Source organism: Electrophorus electricus, chromosome 6 (genome assembly GCF_041902795.1).
Source record: "Electrophorus electricus isolate QZ-2024a chromosome 6, ASM4190279v1, whole genome shotgun sequence".
Lineage (NCBI taxonomy): Eukaryota > Metazoa > Chordata > Actinopteri > Gymnotiformes > Gymnotidae > Electrophorus > Electrophorus electricus.
In genome coordinates, this window is record NC_137502.1 from 8,961,105 (window position 1) to 8,975,000 (window position 13,896).

General features: G+C 41.7%; 2 protein-coding genes across 32 annotated transcripts in view; one reads left to right on the top strand and one right to left on the bottom strand.

Moving 5' to 3' along the window:
• Positions 1 to 490: 490 nt before the first annotated feature.
• tnni1c (troponin I, skeletal, slow c) lies at positions 491 to 2,554 on the bottom strand. Its single transcript, XM_081715304.1, has 6 exons — positions 2,426 to 2,554; positions 2,054 to 2,095; positions 1,770 to 1,901; positions 1,531 to 1,620; positions 1,243 to 1,425; positions 491 to 863 (listed from the first exon to the last, which is right to left on the bottom strand). The coding sequence occupies exons 1-6, from the start codon at positions 2,447 to 2,449 to the stop codon at positions 762 to 764; spliced, it is 573 nt and encodes a 190-aa protein (XP_081571430.1). The 5' UTR covers positions 2,450 to 2,554; the 3' UTR covers positions 491 to 761.
• Positions 2,555 to 5,309: 2,755 nt separating this feature from the next.
• The window catches only part of c2cd5 (C2 calcium dependent domain containing 5), a 22,810-nt gene continuing 14,223 nt past the window's right edge, over positions 5,310 to 13,896 (top strand). For 9 of the 31 annotated variants that reach the window (XM_026999452.3, XM_026999453.3, XM_026999458.3 and 6 more), the window contains exons 1-12: positions 5,310 to 5,622; positions 7,687 to 7,796; positions 7,878 to 7,964; positions 8,058 to 8,229; positions 8,652 to 8,747; positions 8,926 to 9,081; positions 9,295 to 9,505; positions 10,605 to 10,778; positions 11,542 to 11,696; positions 11,807 to 11,863; positions 12,514 to 12,687; positions 13,497 to 13,585. In XM_026999452.3, the coding sequence (XP_026855253.2) occupies positions 7,707 to 7,796; positions 7,878 to 7,964; positions 8,058 to 8,229; positions 8,652 to 8,747; positions 8,926 to 9,081; positions 9,295 to 9,505; positions 10,605 to 10,778; positions 11,542 to 11,696; positions 11,807 to 11,863; positions 12,514 to 12,687; positions 13,497 to 13,585 (1,461 nt within the window). In that variant the 5' untranslated portion in view covers positions 5,310 to 5,622; positions 7,687 to 7,706. Of the gene's footprint in view, positions 5,623 to 6,595; positions 7,797 to 7,877; positions 7,965 to 8,057; positions 8,230 to 8,651; positions 8,748 to 8,925; positions 9,082 to 9,294; positions 9,506 to 10,604; positions 10,779 to 11,541; positions 11,697 to 11,806; positions 11,864 to 12,513; positions 12,688 to 13,496; positions 13,586 to 13,896 lie in introns of all 31 variants that reach the window. The other 22 variants (XM_026999467.3, XM_026999476.3, XM_026999471.3 and 19 more) reach the window with 13 other exon arrangements.

The following is a 13,896-nucleotide window of genomic DNA, read 5'->3' on the forward strand; positions in this document are numbered from 1 at the left end:
CAACATTATACAACTTAAAATAAACTAGAAGTAGACTGGAGTTTTCAAGGACTCTCATTGGTCATGTCTCTCAAGTGGCTGACTCTCACTGTCAGTCCATTACGCTCAAACATTATGAATAAATGAATGCAACAGGATGCTTCTAAGCTCTTCTTCCCAAAGATAGCAGTACACATATATACCCATGCACTACCACCACAGGTCAAACCTCTTGATGGTAGTCTTGTACGGTATGCTCATGTGCCTGTCACTCTGAATGACCCCCGAACCACTTTAAATATATGTTTATTTACTGACTCCCTCCCTAAACAGAAACTCCACTTAGGGTCAGTTGGAATATTCTAAGTTTTTGTTCAGTCTTAGCTGTCTCTTACAATAACTTCTGTTGTGTGGTACTGACCCAGTATCTTATGTTAGCTTGCATTTTCTGACTTTCTGCTGTCAGTGTGTGTCTTTGCGATCACTTTCTCACAAATCAGAAACACAAACATTGCTATGACACCAGAATTTTATTTTTTTTTGCATCCACAGCTTTACCAGAAAATACACACAAAAAACTTTTCAATCTTGTTTTTTGTGCATTAAATAAAAACTGATAGCGAGATGATAGAAATGACATGAAAGCTGACCGATAAATGGTGACCAGTAAAACTGAGATTGCTGAGGAAATCTTAAACAAAGAACAGGTTGTTTTTTTTCTCCTAACCTTTGCCTCACTTTTACACGTGCACACAGTCATACGTACAAAATATACAAGCGTCTCACTGGCCTCCTCCAGCTGCATCGAACATCTTTTTCCTGCCCTCCATGCCTGACATGGCCTCCACGTTCTTACGCCAGTCACCCACCTCAGATGTCAGCACCTACGGATTACATACACAAACTGGTTGAACAGATAAGTGTAAGATATACGTACATAGGGCACGTGTTGTCAGGAGAACGCATATGCACATGTTGCTTGGCCAACTAAATGTATATATCTCTCAGGCTCCTAACATCCCCTATTGCCCAAGTCTGCCCTTGCTGTTTTTCAGGAGGGGACTGAAGGAATTGGGAGGAATGGTGGAGAAATGGTGCAAAGCTAGTGTATTCAGGAGAGCACATGCACACATAGGTGGCCAAGTATAAGTATGTAAATGTATTTTCAGGTTTTCTTTTCTACTGGGATGGAGCTGTTTTATTTATTGTTTGTTTAGTTGTGTGTGTGTGTGTGTGTGTGTGTGTGTGTGTGTGTGTGAATACCTTCTCTTGTTTAATGTCCTCTTTCTTTACTGATTTGAGGTTTGCTCTAAGGTCCATAGAACCCTTGTGCTTGGAGCCCAGCAGAGCTCTCATCATCTCATCAGCAGACACACGCACTTTCCTCAGAGCAGGTTTTTTGAATTTGCCCCCAAGATCCTGTACTTTCAGTTTCAGCTCATGAATCTGTATTCCATGCGCGCACACACACACACACACACAAACAGATGGTGATTCCACAGAGCAGTAGAGTTTGTTGCAGTTCAGGGGAAAGGACAGCATGCCACTAACTTCTTTGTTGTTCTTGTTGACTTTGGCTTCAAAGTCATATCTCTCCTCATCCACCACATCAATTTGTGCATGAAGCTGTTTGCACAGTTTCTGCAAATATAAATGAAAACGAACCATTATTGATGTGTGTTTTGTCTCCAATTTAAAATGTATTTTTGGTGACCTTTTTGGGACCTTTTTGAGGTCTTTCTCAGATACTCGCTCTCCTGCACCTCACTGCTGGGGCTGCTCTCGCTCACCTGCAGTTCTTCCATTGCAAAGCCAGACATTTGTAAGGAGGGGAGCTTCTCCCCCAGGTAGCGCACCTTCTCTTCGTCTCGATTCACCTTCTCCTGCTCCAAGTCTTCCATCGCTCTCTGCAGTAGCAGGATCTAAAAAGACACATCCCCCCACCCCCATTAAAAAGCACACGTGGGATACAATGCCCCCAAATAAACATGCCCCATACGATAAATAACATTAATACCCAGACATATATATAGGTCTGATGAACATAATATAGCTATATGCAGGAAGACCTTACCTTCAGAGAGAGTTTCCTTGAAGCTGAGATTTTACATTTAGGCTGAAATAGAGGGAGAGAAAAAAGAGAAAATAATTACAATATCTATTTACACTGCCATCAGTTCAGTTTCTAGACATTTCTGTTACATTTCTTAGTAATGTGAATAAAATGATTAATTACTATTCATTTTAATAGAACTTAACCTGATTAAATTAATGCCTAAATCTAAAAGAGGTGTGTTCGGCTAACAGGACCCTTTAAAGAGATCCGGAGCCTGCATGGATTACATGAAAAATCATATCCAAACAATCAAAATAACAAATGTACAAAACAAAACTAGCTTTTATACTGCAACGTTAATATTCAAATGTAAGCTGTGGGTGGAAGTACCTTAGCCTGCACTCGCGGGGGCATGGGCCTTGGCTCTGTCTGCACAGGAAAAAGGGACTTTAATAAATGCCTACATTAAAAACATTTATTTACAGAATGTGTTTTTAAATATTATAAACACTTACATCACTGCACAGATTTGAACAAACAGACAGATAAGGACAAGAGAAGAAATTAAATGTTAGTGTTTTCAGTGAATGCAAGAAAACCGTAGTAAAGCAAACATTAATGTTTATATGGATATGAATGAAATGAAAAGAATTCTACTGGTCAGTATTAAAAGTTGCTGGTATTTATCAAACATAAAAAACCATACTCACTTATCTTCCATCTTGAAGTCTCTGATAAGGAAAACAAGGCAGGAACTCAAGTGAGTGGGATGACCTAAAAAGTGTCAAATGTCATCTAGCTTCTGTTAAATATTTACTTGTGAAAGGCTAACAAAAATGTAAACTGACATGAGTAAACTGCCGGATAAAGGTTGCAATGAGGAACAAAAATAAATTCCACAGAAAGGTTTGCCGTATCTTGATCATATTTTTAAAGGACGTCCTCCAAATGTATGATGTTTAAACATGTTCTCAGAACTACTAAGCAAAAGAACTTGCTTACTCCCACCTCATTTGCATCTAAACCCTGGTAAACCATATAGATGCAGACAAAGTACAAAACCACAGTGCCAGTTACTCTTTACTTCAGTCTGTACAGTTCTTTCTAAATTGATATATAGAGGATTACAATACCTGAGATGCTGCTTCTGGGAAAAGACGCAGCTACTAAAAGCACAAGGGACAAAGACAATGGGTTTTATGTGTGACAGATGGCAGCTAAATAATTATAGCACACAGGCATAGGAATGCGAATGCACAGACCAGCTGGCAAAGGCTGATGTGTGCATGCATGTGTGAGAGTGTGTGAGTGTAAGAGAAGAGAGGAATGCACTTGCCAAATATATTCCATCATGTGACACAGGGACAAAGTAAAACAAAGTCAAATATCCGCTTTCAGATTGCATTTCACAAAAACTTTGTATATTTCCATAAGCATTCTCACTGCAGTAGAACTGACCCAACTAATACTCAGCACCAAAATAACAGTCAGCAAAGGACAAAACACATACTTAAGTATATCAGACCATTTTACAGCTATACATGATCATAAATGACAAGAAAATCCATGATCATAATGTCCACACCTTATGTACAGCAGACTACACTTCACTCTAGTGAAATAATAATAATACAGCAAACATAATATAGCACTTATCCAATTCTAAATATTACATTAATAGTGCTGAAATGTTATCAAATGACAGTCATATTGCCAGTCCCACATGGAGACTTTTTCATTCCGTTTCATTAAATCTTTAATCAGTTTCATTTCAAGTGTTTATGAAAAAGATTTGCCAACCTTCGTCTTTTAAATGTGATGAATTCAGTCATTTACCCTCAGACCCACACCCAAAGCCACAGCAGAACTAGTGACGACTGGACTTTACTGAGCCTGGCCAATCACTTTCCAGCAGCACAAATAAAACCATTTAAATGCTAGAAGCAAAAGTAACTTGCTGTACGCTGCAGCATTAACAAGTAATAGGCTACATTACGCCATTTATCTAAAAACGTCACGATTACATCACCATACACACAGTTACACCACCATACATTCACCATACACTCAGTGGGTATTCAGAGACACGTGTATGTAAAAAAATATGTTAACAGAAAACTTTAAAAACTTTAAACGGTCTGGCATTTTTAAAAATAAAATTGTTTAGCCTCATTTCACGTAATTATTCTGCGTAATAGGCTATAACTGTTATGCTTTATAAGTATGATTTAGACTTATGATAGAGCCACACCCATCCCGCTCAGTTTGCACATCAGAGGTATATAGGCTATTTATTCAGTAACCTTGCTATGGTCAGTGAAGAAGGTATGCCTGCTCTCCAGATTATGCAACATTGTGCGTCTGTGCCCATCAATCACCGCGTTGACAGATGGCTCGGACAGATTGACAGAGCCTCGTACGGTAATAGTAGTGTCTCTCAGACATATTGGAGTGATTAGGCCGATATTAGTACATTACTACTTAAGGAGACTCGACAGCGTTAAAAACCCTGTGGCTTCATTTAGAACAAAATCCATCAGGCGCACACAAGGTCATGCACAAGGCACACAGAAGTGGAGTAATTAAATGTCAGGTGATAACTTTACAATACAAGGAATCAACTTATGTAATCGGTTTATTAATAAGTCAAACTGGACACGTGTCCGTGTCTGTGCGCATGTGAGTTGACCATTTTGATAACTAAGAATATGTCAGGCAAAGTGCTGATATGTGTCAAATAATAGCAATACGGTTATAAGATTAAAAATAATTAGTTCTTAGGTCACTGATGTCACATTTAGCTCTTGTGAGATATATATTAGTGCAAACTTAACTGGCCCATTAATACTACATACACTGATTCTTTGATAACCAAACAAAAGGACAGTCTTGGTTGACTTAACACTCAGGTTTAGCATAGGCCTTCAAGTGTCTCTGGCAATTTACACATTTCTTTGGCTTCTGCCCTTACCCCGAAAGACCTCAAAAACATTCCTGTGATGCCGTGTTGTCTTTTTAAAGTTGATATTGAAAAATAAAAATAAAATAAAATTGGGCACTGTTTATTTGTAGGTCTGGTTCACAGTGAATGAATAAATTAGAGCAAAACAAGCAACTTCATGAAAAACGATAAACTACTTGACGCTTAACACATATAAAATACGTAATATTTAGTTTAGATATTCGGGACATTCATACAGAACCTAAATTCAGGGTGACTGCGTCAAAAGAGGAATTTTCTACAGTTTGGCAACCTTGATTAATCCCTCCTACCTGTCCTCGTTGGCAAGTAACCTCGATGCAGTGCGTGTTTATCTTTAACTGAAGCTTGCTAGTGGTAATTAGATAATATTCTTACAATTTCGGAAGTACTGACATGATCTTCAAGAAATATGCTGTTTTCTTTAATCTAGTGTAACAGTAATCCACATCTTTTTCCAATCCTTAGTGACAGGAATAAGGTAGCTAACGTTAGGTATTTTAATTCGTGTTATGGGAGGGAAAGGAACCGTAGGCCAATGGACAGATGGTAACGTTAAGTTAAAATGCTGCGGTATTTTGCAGTTTTTTTGAAACGGCGAATTCTGGTGAGTAGTTGTCACTAAATAATAAACAATAAACACGTGTTAACTCAGTAAATATTTAACAGTAATATGCACGTTAAAGATAGTCACGTTAGCTAGCTGTGTTGTTGCTAGCTAACCAGCTAGATAACGTTAATATTGACGGCGCAAGGTGCAGCCTAGCTAACGCTAGCCACGCAGCTAACGAGTGTGTGTGTGCTGTCCACTCTGGAGTCAAACCGACGGATTCTTGCTAGTGTTATTTTGACAGGTCTGACAGGGTGCTGTTTAGCTAGTTAATTATGATGAGAAAATACCTTGGTGTAACTGTTGGATGACTAATAGCCATTAGATAACTGTTACAGATAGCTGGTTAGCTAGATAGCTAAGCTTTGTTAGTGATGACAAAATCATATCTAGCTCGCCTTACAAGTCGTTAGCTAACCTAGCTATCCTAGCTGGCTAACTCTTTAAATCTCACTTACGCAGCTGGGGTATTCACTGTACTAGGTATCTATTTAGCTACTCGACAAGTAGCCTAGCCTGTGAGAGTGTGTGAACGAACGCTAGTTCAACAAAGTGCAAATGCTTGTCTTCATCAGAGGAATTAAGTAAATGAGGCAAATATCATTCAAACCTGTATTTACTTTGTGCGAATCATTATTGCCTTTAAAAGCGATGTAGCCAAAAGTATGTTGACACCTGACCATCCCATCTATAAGTTTGGGCATGAATTTGGAGTTGTCCCTCCCCCTTTGCGGCTATTACAGCCTCCACTCTTCTTGAAAGGCTCTAGACAAGATTTTGGATTTGTGCCCATTCAGTCAAAGGAGTGTTTGTGAGGTCAGGCACTGATGTTGGACTAGAAGGCCTGGCTTGCAATCGATGTTCCAATTCATACTCAAGGTGTTCATTGTGGTTGCGTTCTGTGAAGGTCACGGGAGTTCAACACCAGATTCATCAAGTCATGTCTTTATGGACTTTGTTTTTGGCACAGGGGAGCAGACATGCTGGAACAGGAAAGGACCTTTCCCAAACTGTTGCTACAAAGTTGGAAGCGCATAATTGTCTAAAATATATTTGCATTAATATTAGCCTTCACAGTGTCTAAGGGGTCAAACCCATTATACCTCCTCCACCAGCCTTTACTTTTGGCGTTATGTGTTCTGATAGGTAGCATTCTCCTGGCATCTCCCAAACCCAGATTTGTCTGTCAAGACTTCCAGCTCGTGAAGTGTAATTCATCATTCCAACAAACAAGTTTCCACTGTTTGAGTCCAGTGGCAACATACTTTGCACAACTCTAGTGATCTTGGGCTTGTGTGCCCATAGTGATCTTGGGCTTCCGAAGCACAGCTTCTTGAGTTGATGTTGCTTCCAAAGGCAGTTTGGAACTGTAGTGCAACAGAAAATATACAGTTTATATGCACTGTGTGTGTCAGCACTTAGCAGACCTGTACTGTGAGTTTGTGTGGTCTACCGCTTCATGGCTGTTGTTGCTCCTACCTTGGGGAAAAAAAAATCACAATAATTGCACTTACAGTTACCTGGGGCAGATCTAGCAGGGCAGAGATTTCTGAAAAAGGTCTTGTGGAATCTTACGACACTGCCATATTTAAAGTCACTGAGCTGTTCAATACAACCCATTCTACAATCAAAGTTTGTCTGTGGAGATTGCGTGGCTATATGCTTGGTTTTATACACCTGTTACCAATAGATGTGACTGAAATGCTTAAATCAAGACATATGTCCACATACTTTTGGTAATATAGTGTACTTCCTTAATAAATGCTCCTTAAAACAAAATTATGGCTCACATAAGAGATAGCGGATAGTTTAATGCAAGGTTAACAAGAATGGTGATTAGATCACACAGCCTAGTTTAGTATTTATAGAAAGTTCAGTGATTTTGAGGAGGTCTTCCATTTAAATTACACTCTCAAATACACCTAATCTGTCATGTCCACCTCTCATGGCCTGTGCTGCTTAGCTGTTGAGAGCATTCATGACTTCTCATGGCTGTTTTAAATGCATAGCATTAGTACACTGTTTGTCAGATGCTTTCATGCTTGTGCTGTTTGAATTCAGGTATGGTATAGGTTTAAAAAATGCCAGGGAAACTGAAAGCGAAGGTTGTGGCAGGCCGGCATCTGCCTGTCATGGACCGTGCCAGTGACCTTACTGATGCTTTCGTGGAGGTGAGTGCTCTCTTAGCCTAAACCTCTTTTAGCATTATATACAGAAATCCTTTGTGACACTAATGGCAATACATTGTATAGGTGAAGTTTGGTACCACAACTTTTAAAACTGACGTGTGTCCCAAGTCTCTGAATCCTCAGTGGAATTCAGAGTGGTTTAAGTTTGAGGTAAGACTGGATGATGTTCTTTAGATGATTTTTGTTTATACTGAAATTTCATTCAGTAGCATAGACAATTATTCTGTCTCTCTGGCTCTATAGGTAGATGATGAGGATTTACAGGACGAGCCATTGCAGATAACAGTTCTGGATCACGACACATACAGTGCTAATGATGCAATAGGGAAGGTTTACATCGACATTGACCCACTGCTTTGCAGTGAAGCTGCTACTGTCATCTCTGGCTGGTTTCCCATCTATGACACCATACATGGTGTGTAAGCATACAGCCTCGCTGTTTATTTCTGGGTTACTTCACAGGGGCTCATTACCAGACATCAGTTATGAAGCCAATGCAGAAAAAGTGCCATAATGTCAGAGTTATTGAAAAAAATGTTTACATTTGAAACTACAAATACTCTTAACTCCTTAAACTCTAATTTCCTATTTATGGTTGTTTCATTATGAGTTAAAGGACACCTCTGAAGTCAAGATAGCTTTTGTTTGGTTGTTAAAAATATTCTTTGCAATAAAGATGATTTAAAAAAAAAAAAAAAAAAAAAAAAAAAAAACCCAAACAAACTAAATACAAATTGAAATCTTCTCTGTTTAGGTGATTTGTTACTGTCTGTAACACTGCATGTAGTCTGTGTGGTGATATAGTTTTGCTGTGTGTGTAATTTGGCGTGTGTTTAGGTATAAGAGGAGAGATTAATGTTCTAGTCAAAGTGGACCTCTTCAATGACCTGAACCGATTTCGTCAGTCTTCCTGTGGAGTCAAATTCTTCTGCAGTAAGTCTCCATACCATCTTTCTCACTAGACCTTCCCCTCTTTGCTCTCTTCACTTTCTCGGTTTTCATTCATTGGTTCTTCCCATTTCTCTGTTTCCATTCAGCTCACTGCCCTGTGATTCCGATTGAAAAATCTGTTTTCTCTCTCTCTCTCTTTTTTCGCTTCTTCATGTGACAGCCACATCTATCCCACGGTGTTTCCGTGCTGTGCTCATTCATGGCTTTGTGGAGGAGCTGGTGGTGAACGAAGACCCGGAATACCAGTGGATAGACCGCATCCGGACGCCGCGTGCATCTAACGAGGCTCGCCAGAGACTCATCTCGCTTATGTCAGGTGCAAAAGTTCATGCACCTCTGCAGCCACCCATTTTTCAACTGAGCTTGCCAGAGCTGGCAAGAGAGCAAATTGTGTGTGTGTGTGTGTGTGTGTGTGTGTGTGTGTGTGTGTGTGTGTGTGTGTGTGTGTGTGTGTGTGTGTGTGTGTGTGTGTGTGTGTGTGTGTGTGTGTGTGTGTGTGTCACATGGTGTTGGGGCCCTCTCTCCGCAGGGGAACTTCAACGGAAGATAGGTCTGAAGGTGCTGGAGATGGGCGGTAATGCAGTGGTTGGCTACCTGCAGTGTTTTGACCTGGAGGGCGAATCTGGACTGGTTGTGCGAGCCATTGGCACTGCCTGCACACTCGACAAAATTAGCAGCACATACACAGCCGCCATAGTTCAGAACCTGTCTAACTCCTCTCCATCAAAAGATATGAAAGAGTGAGTGAGCACACCTGCGCTCAGAAATATGCACAAAGTGCTTCAGCCTTAGCAGGTGGACCAGATACGGTCTCTGTTTAAATGTTTGTTACAGTGGGAGATCACCATATCCCTCATTGACTTTTTAAAAGTCATCCAACAATGGATCTATATACAGCCATACTTGTTAAATCAATATAAGTGCATTTTTTAATAATGGTGTTATTTACCAACCAAAAGTAACTGTAGTAATTGATTTGAAATTTAGCTTCACAGAATGCATTGATCAATTTTACCATCTTCCTGTCATGAAATAAGCTTTTTATAGGCTAGGCAGGGATGGCTTTGAAACAGTAGGAGAAATCCAGTGCTCTCACGTTGTATGTGCGGTAGCTCGCATTGTCTGCGTGTGAGAGGGTTTGTTTTATGAGTATGTTCTACTGTAATACATTCTCAGCACACAAACACTCCACACCCCAACCCCTCAAAGCCCCCCTCCCTAACCTGCACGGTTTCTTTACCTCTCCTTTCCACCAGCTTCATCTGTCCCCTTCTCTCCCTCTCCTTTCATCTCCCTCTCCTGCATGCTGCTTCTTTCTCACACCCGTATGATTGCCATGGTGAGGTCCGGTGAGGTGTTGCAGCTGTGCCATCCCACACTGACTGTTTTGCGCTCTGATTTTGCCCGTCCTTGGGGAGTGAGTGTGTGAGAGTGAGTGTGTGTGAGAGAGTGTGAGAATATTCTATTTCTCCAGCAGGGCACACTGTCCTGCTCCTTTTTTTTTTTTTGTTCGCCAGTGTCTGCTGGACTATTCTGTTTGTCTGCTTGCTTGGATGATTTTGTCATTGTGTATGTTTGCACTCTGTGTGAGTGTTTTATATTTATTTATGCACTACACATCTGCATATGTCTGAGTGTATGTACATGTATATTTGTGCCTTGTGTGTCTGTGTATTGTGTATAAAACACATCTGCATATAAGCGCATGTGTGTACAAGTAGGTTTGTATGTGCCTTGTTGGTCCGACTGTGTGTGTGATGAATGAAACGTGCGTATGAGCATATGCACATGTAAGTTTGTACGTACTGTGTGTGTGTGTGTATGTATGTGTGTGTGTAGCTCTCCGCAGGCTGTCCCTTCTGCTCTTGGATGTCGCTCCACTCACAGCAGTCCGGTTCACAGTGCAAGCAGTCGACTCTCACAGGGTTTCTCCGTTTCCGTACCAACACTGCTGTTCGCCGGTATGAAAAACAGACACAGGAGCTCAGAGGGCCCCAGAGCCAGGCAGTGTAGGCAGGTACCCCACGAGCCCATGAACCCGCTATGACCCTGCCATGACCTTGCAGATCTCAACCACCCCATCTTCATTGGACAAGATGGCTGTGAACTCCCCCGACTTCCCCTTCAGCTGCCAAAGCAACCTATTCTACAGCTAAGGCCTGCCCCAAATTATGCTGCTGACTAATCAGTGGGCTGCCTTCAAGATGCCACTCACACAGTGTAGCCAGTCAGATGTCTAGGCCTGGCTGCTGTGTTTAGCTTTTATGTGTTCGCTTCATTACTTGACAGGAATGATAAATTTATCAATTTGCCCTACAAGTTTAGGCGGGTGGGGGAGTCCATTAAGATTATATTTTTCCTTGTGATTTTATCAGAGGGTTGTGCTTTGGTTAGCTGAGCATTGTGCTTTGGTTAGCTGAAACAAATGCTTTTTCATCTCATTGCTTTGTGTTGTCACTTTAGTTTTTGGTATTGCCTGTGTTTCCCCCCTCTTTGGTTTAAGTCACATTGGTTGGTTTGTACTGTTTGGTGTGCCTGGCTCTCTCTCCTGGACACTCTCTCCTGGACCAAGCCCCACGGCCCTCCTGCTCAGTGGCCAGCACTCTCCGTCCCTTCTCAGCTTTTTCTCGTTTTTCTCTCAGCCTTTCTCCCTCTCCCTCCCTCGCACCATCACGCACATGCACACGCAAAAACACACACACGTACAAACACCCTGTGTGTGGAGGGAAAGTGCATGGGCACGCAAGACTTAGCGTGTTCCTCCTTGCTCTGACAGGGCGGGTTTTGGGGAGGAGGCCCCTGGCGTTCCATTGTCCTCAGGACCCCCCACCCCTCTGCGAGCCCAAACCTTCTCCTCCTTCTCCCCCTCCAAGTCCTACAGCCGCCAGTCCTCCTCCTCGGACACGGAGCTGAGTCTGACCCCCAAAACCGGTAAGAGCATCCGCACCCCGCCGCCATACCCTCTACCTAACACTCAGTGCACACCTGCTCACTAGTGTCAAAGCAGCAGTGAGCTTAGGCTCTTTCCTGACCCCCCCCAGCCCCACCTCTGCACCATCCCGACTTCTGGCTCTCAGGTCAGACGCAGAGAGCGAGAGGTACCGCTCTTTACTTCTCATTCTTTGTGTTTGAAGTTGTTTAATCATGCTGGTTTGGTTTTGTTGTTTGTTTATTATTATTATTATTATTGTTGTTGTTGTTGTTGTTGTTGCTTTAATTTTAGGTTAATCCATGCCCCTTCTTTTGTGTGTATGGATTTGTGAGAGTGTAATTTAAAATTTTGTTTGTGAGTAAAATTTTGTTTTAACAGGTGAAATACTTTGGCAGTGTAATTATTGGAAGGTTATAAGTGTAAATTACATTGTTACATAATGAAGTGTAAATTTTAGGAAACACAGTGAGGAGCACCCCCTTCTTCTTTGCTACAGTAATCCCTAATCAGTTGACTCCCAAGTGATATGTCCTCTCTAATTTTAAGGCACTTCCCTATGATTTGATTCCATTCTAGATTCTAGAATTCCATTAAATGCCTCATGTTTAATTCCACATTCTTCGTGTTTAAATCCTCCGATGCCTTCCTCTTCAGCGTTTTCTTTCAGTCTGTCCTTCTCCCTCTGTCTCTCTCTGGCCTATGTCATAAGTAATTTTGGCTTCATTTTTGCTTAATTTTCACATTATCTCTCCATTCCTTATTTTCTCCGAAACTCTCTCTTTTCCTCTCTTCTGCTGTTCTCTTCATTTCTCTCAGCGAGGATTTGTCTGTCTCCCAGTTCTCCTATCCATCAGTGTAAGTCTTCACCCATTCCCACTACTAAGGTCCCCAGGAGTACAACTCCTCCCCCTCTCCATGTGAGCCAGTCAGACACAGCCATGCTGAGAAAGAGCGTGTCCTTCAGTGAGGACCTGCTACTAGTGGCCTCTGGTAGGACATACCCATCCTGTCGTTGTCACCGCTTGACCCCAACTTCCCTGATTGCACGTAGTATGGCCACCTCAAATTGACCATTTACAGGAAATCATATTCTGATTTGGAGAGTCAACTAACAGGCTTTTTTTTGTGTGTGTGTGTGTGTGTGTGCATGGCTTTGTGGTCATTCCCATTATTAGAATGAAATGGTTTTGCTGTGTGGTTCAAAAGCATTTGTTTTAATTAACAAAAGCATGTAATTGGAAGTGTTTGTGTTCAAAACCCTCTCATGCCCTGAGAAAGTAGACCAGATTCACCACGACTCCCAAGGTCTTGTCGGATTTGCTGCTGCTGTAGAACCTTCCAGGGCTCAGTGGTCAGGCAGTGAGACTTTTTCAAGCTGATGATCTAGTCCATGACTATGCATGCTGATGCCTACTTTAATCAACGTGACACCAATTCCTCCATGGCTGATGTTTAACAAGGGAGTAAAGGGTTCTGTAGTACTTGCTAGAGGTAATGGCGGACTTTAAACGCTCTGATTATGGACGTTCTCTACACAAAGAATTGCCAAAAGGTCATTCCGTTTATATTCCCCTTAGATCCAGTTGGGGCAATTTCCAATATAGTCCACAGAGGCCTTCAAGTTGAAATGAAATGATTTCGCTCACTGGACTTGCATGATCATACTGACTATAAAATAATGAGGAAATAATGAGACTTTTCTTAAAGACAAACTGCTAAGCAGCATTTATATGCTTGTGTTTGCCATTATAGAATTGTGCACAAGTTCATGTTATGCATCTTTCCTCCCTCTTTCACAGGCATGGGCAGTGGGGGCAGTGCTGGCAAGGAAGCGGGGCCTCTTAAAGCACTACTGAGACAGCAGACCCAATCAGCATTGGAGCAAAGGGTACGCACACACACACACGTGCATCAAATAATGCCTAGCTGGGACAAGCCCAGTAACTCACTTTTTACTCTGCCAGTTTATCACTGGACAGCAAAACGTGTCATCATCCTATGAGACATTTGTTAAAATTGGGGGGGGGAGATGTCTAGATGGGCCATGTTTGGAGGGGTGCAGCAATCTTTCTTCCTTTTTTCAGTGTTCAAGACCTTCTTTGTAACTGCCCCCCTCAAACTGGCTTCAGAGCAGAGGCTGCTCCCTTCCCTTTTTTTGTGTTCCCTTTTCAGGGCAGTAATGACCTGCATGGCCTTTAT

Bases quoted from the DNA above. Each gene is read 5' to 3' on its own strand.
- tnni1c (XM_081715304.1), bottom strand. From the start codon at position 2,449: ATGCCCCCGCGAGTGCAGGCTAAG. The intron at 1,426-1,530 runs GTTAGTGGCATG...CATGGAATACAG, and splicing joins TCAACAAGAACAACAAAGAA to ATTCATGAGCTGAAACTGAA. The intron at 864-1,242 runs GTATTCACACAC...TGTAATCCGTAG, and splicing joins AGGACATTAAACAAGAGAAG to GTGCTGACATCTGAGGTGGG.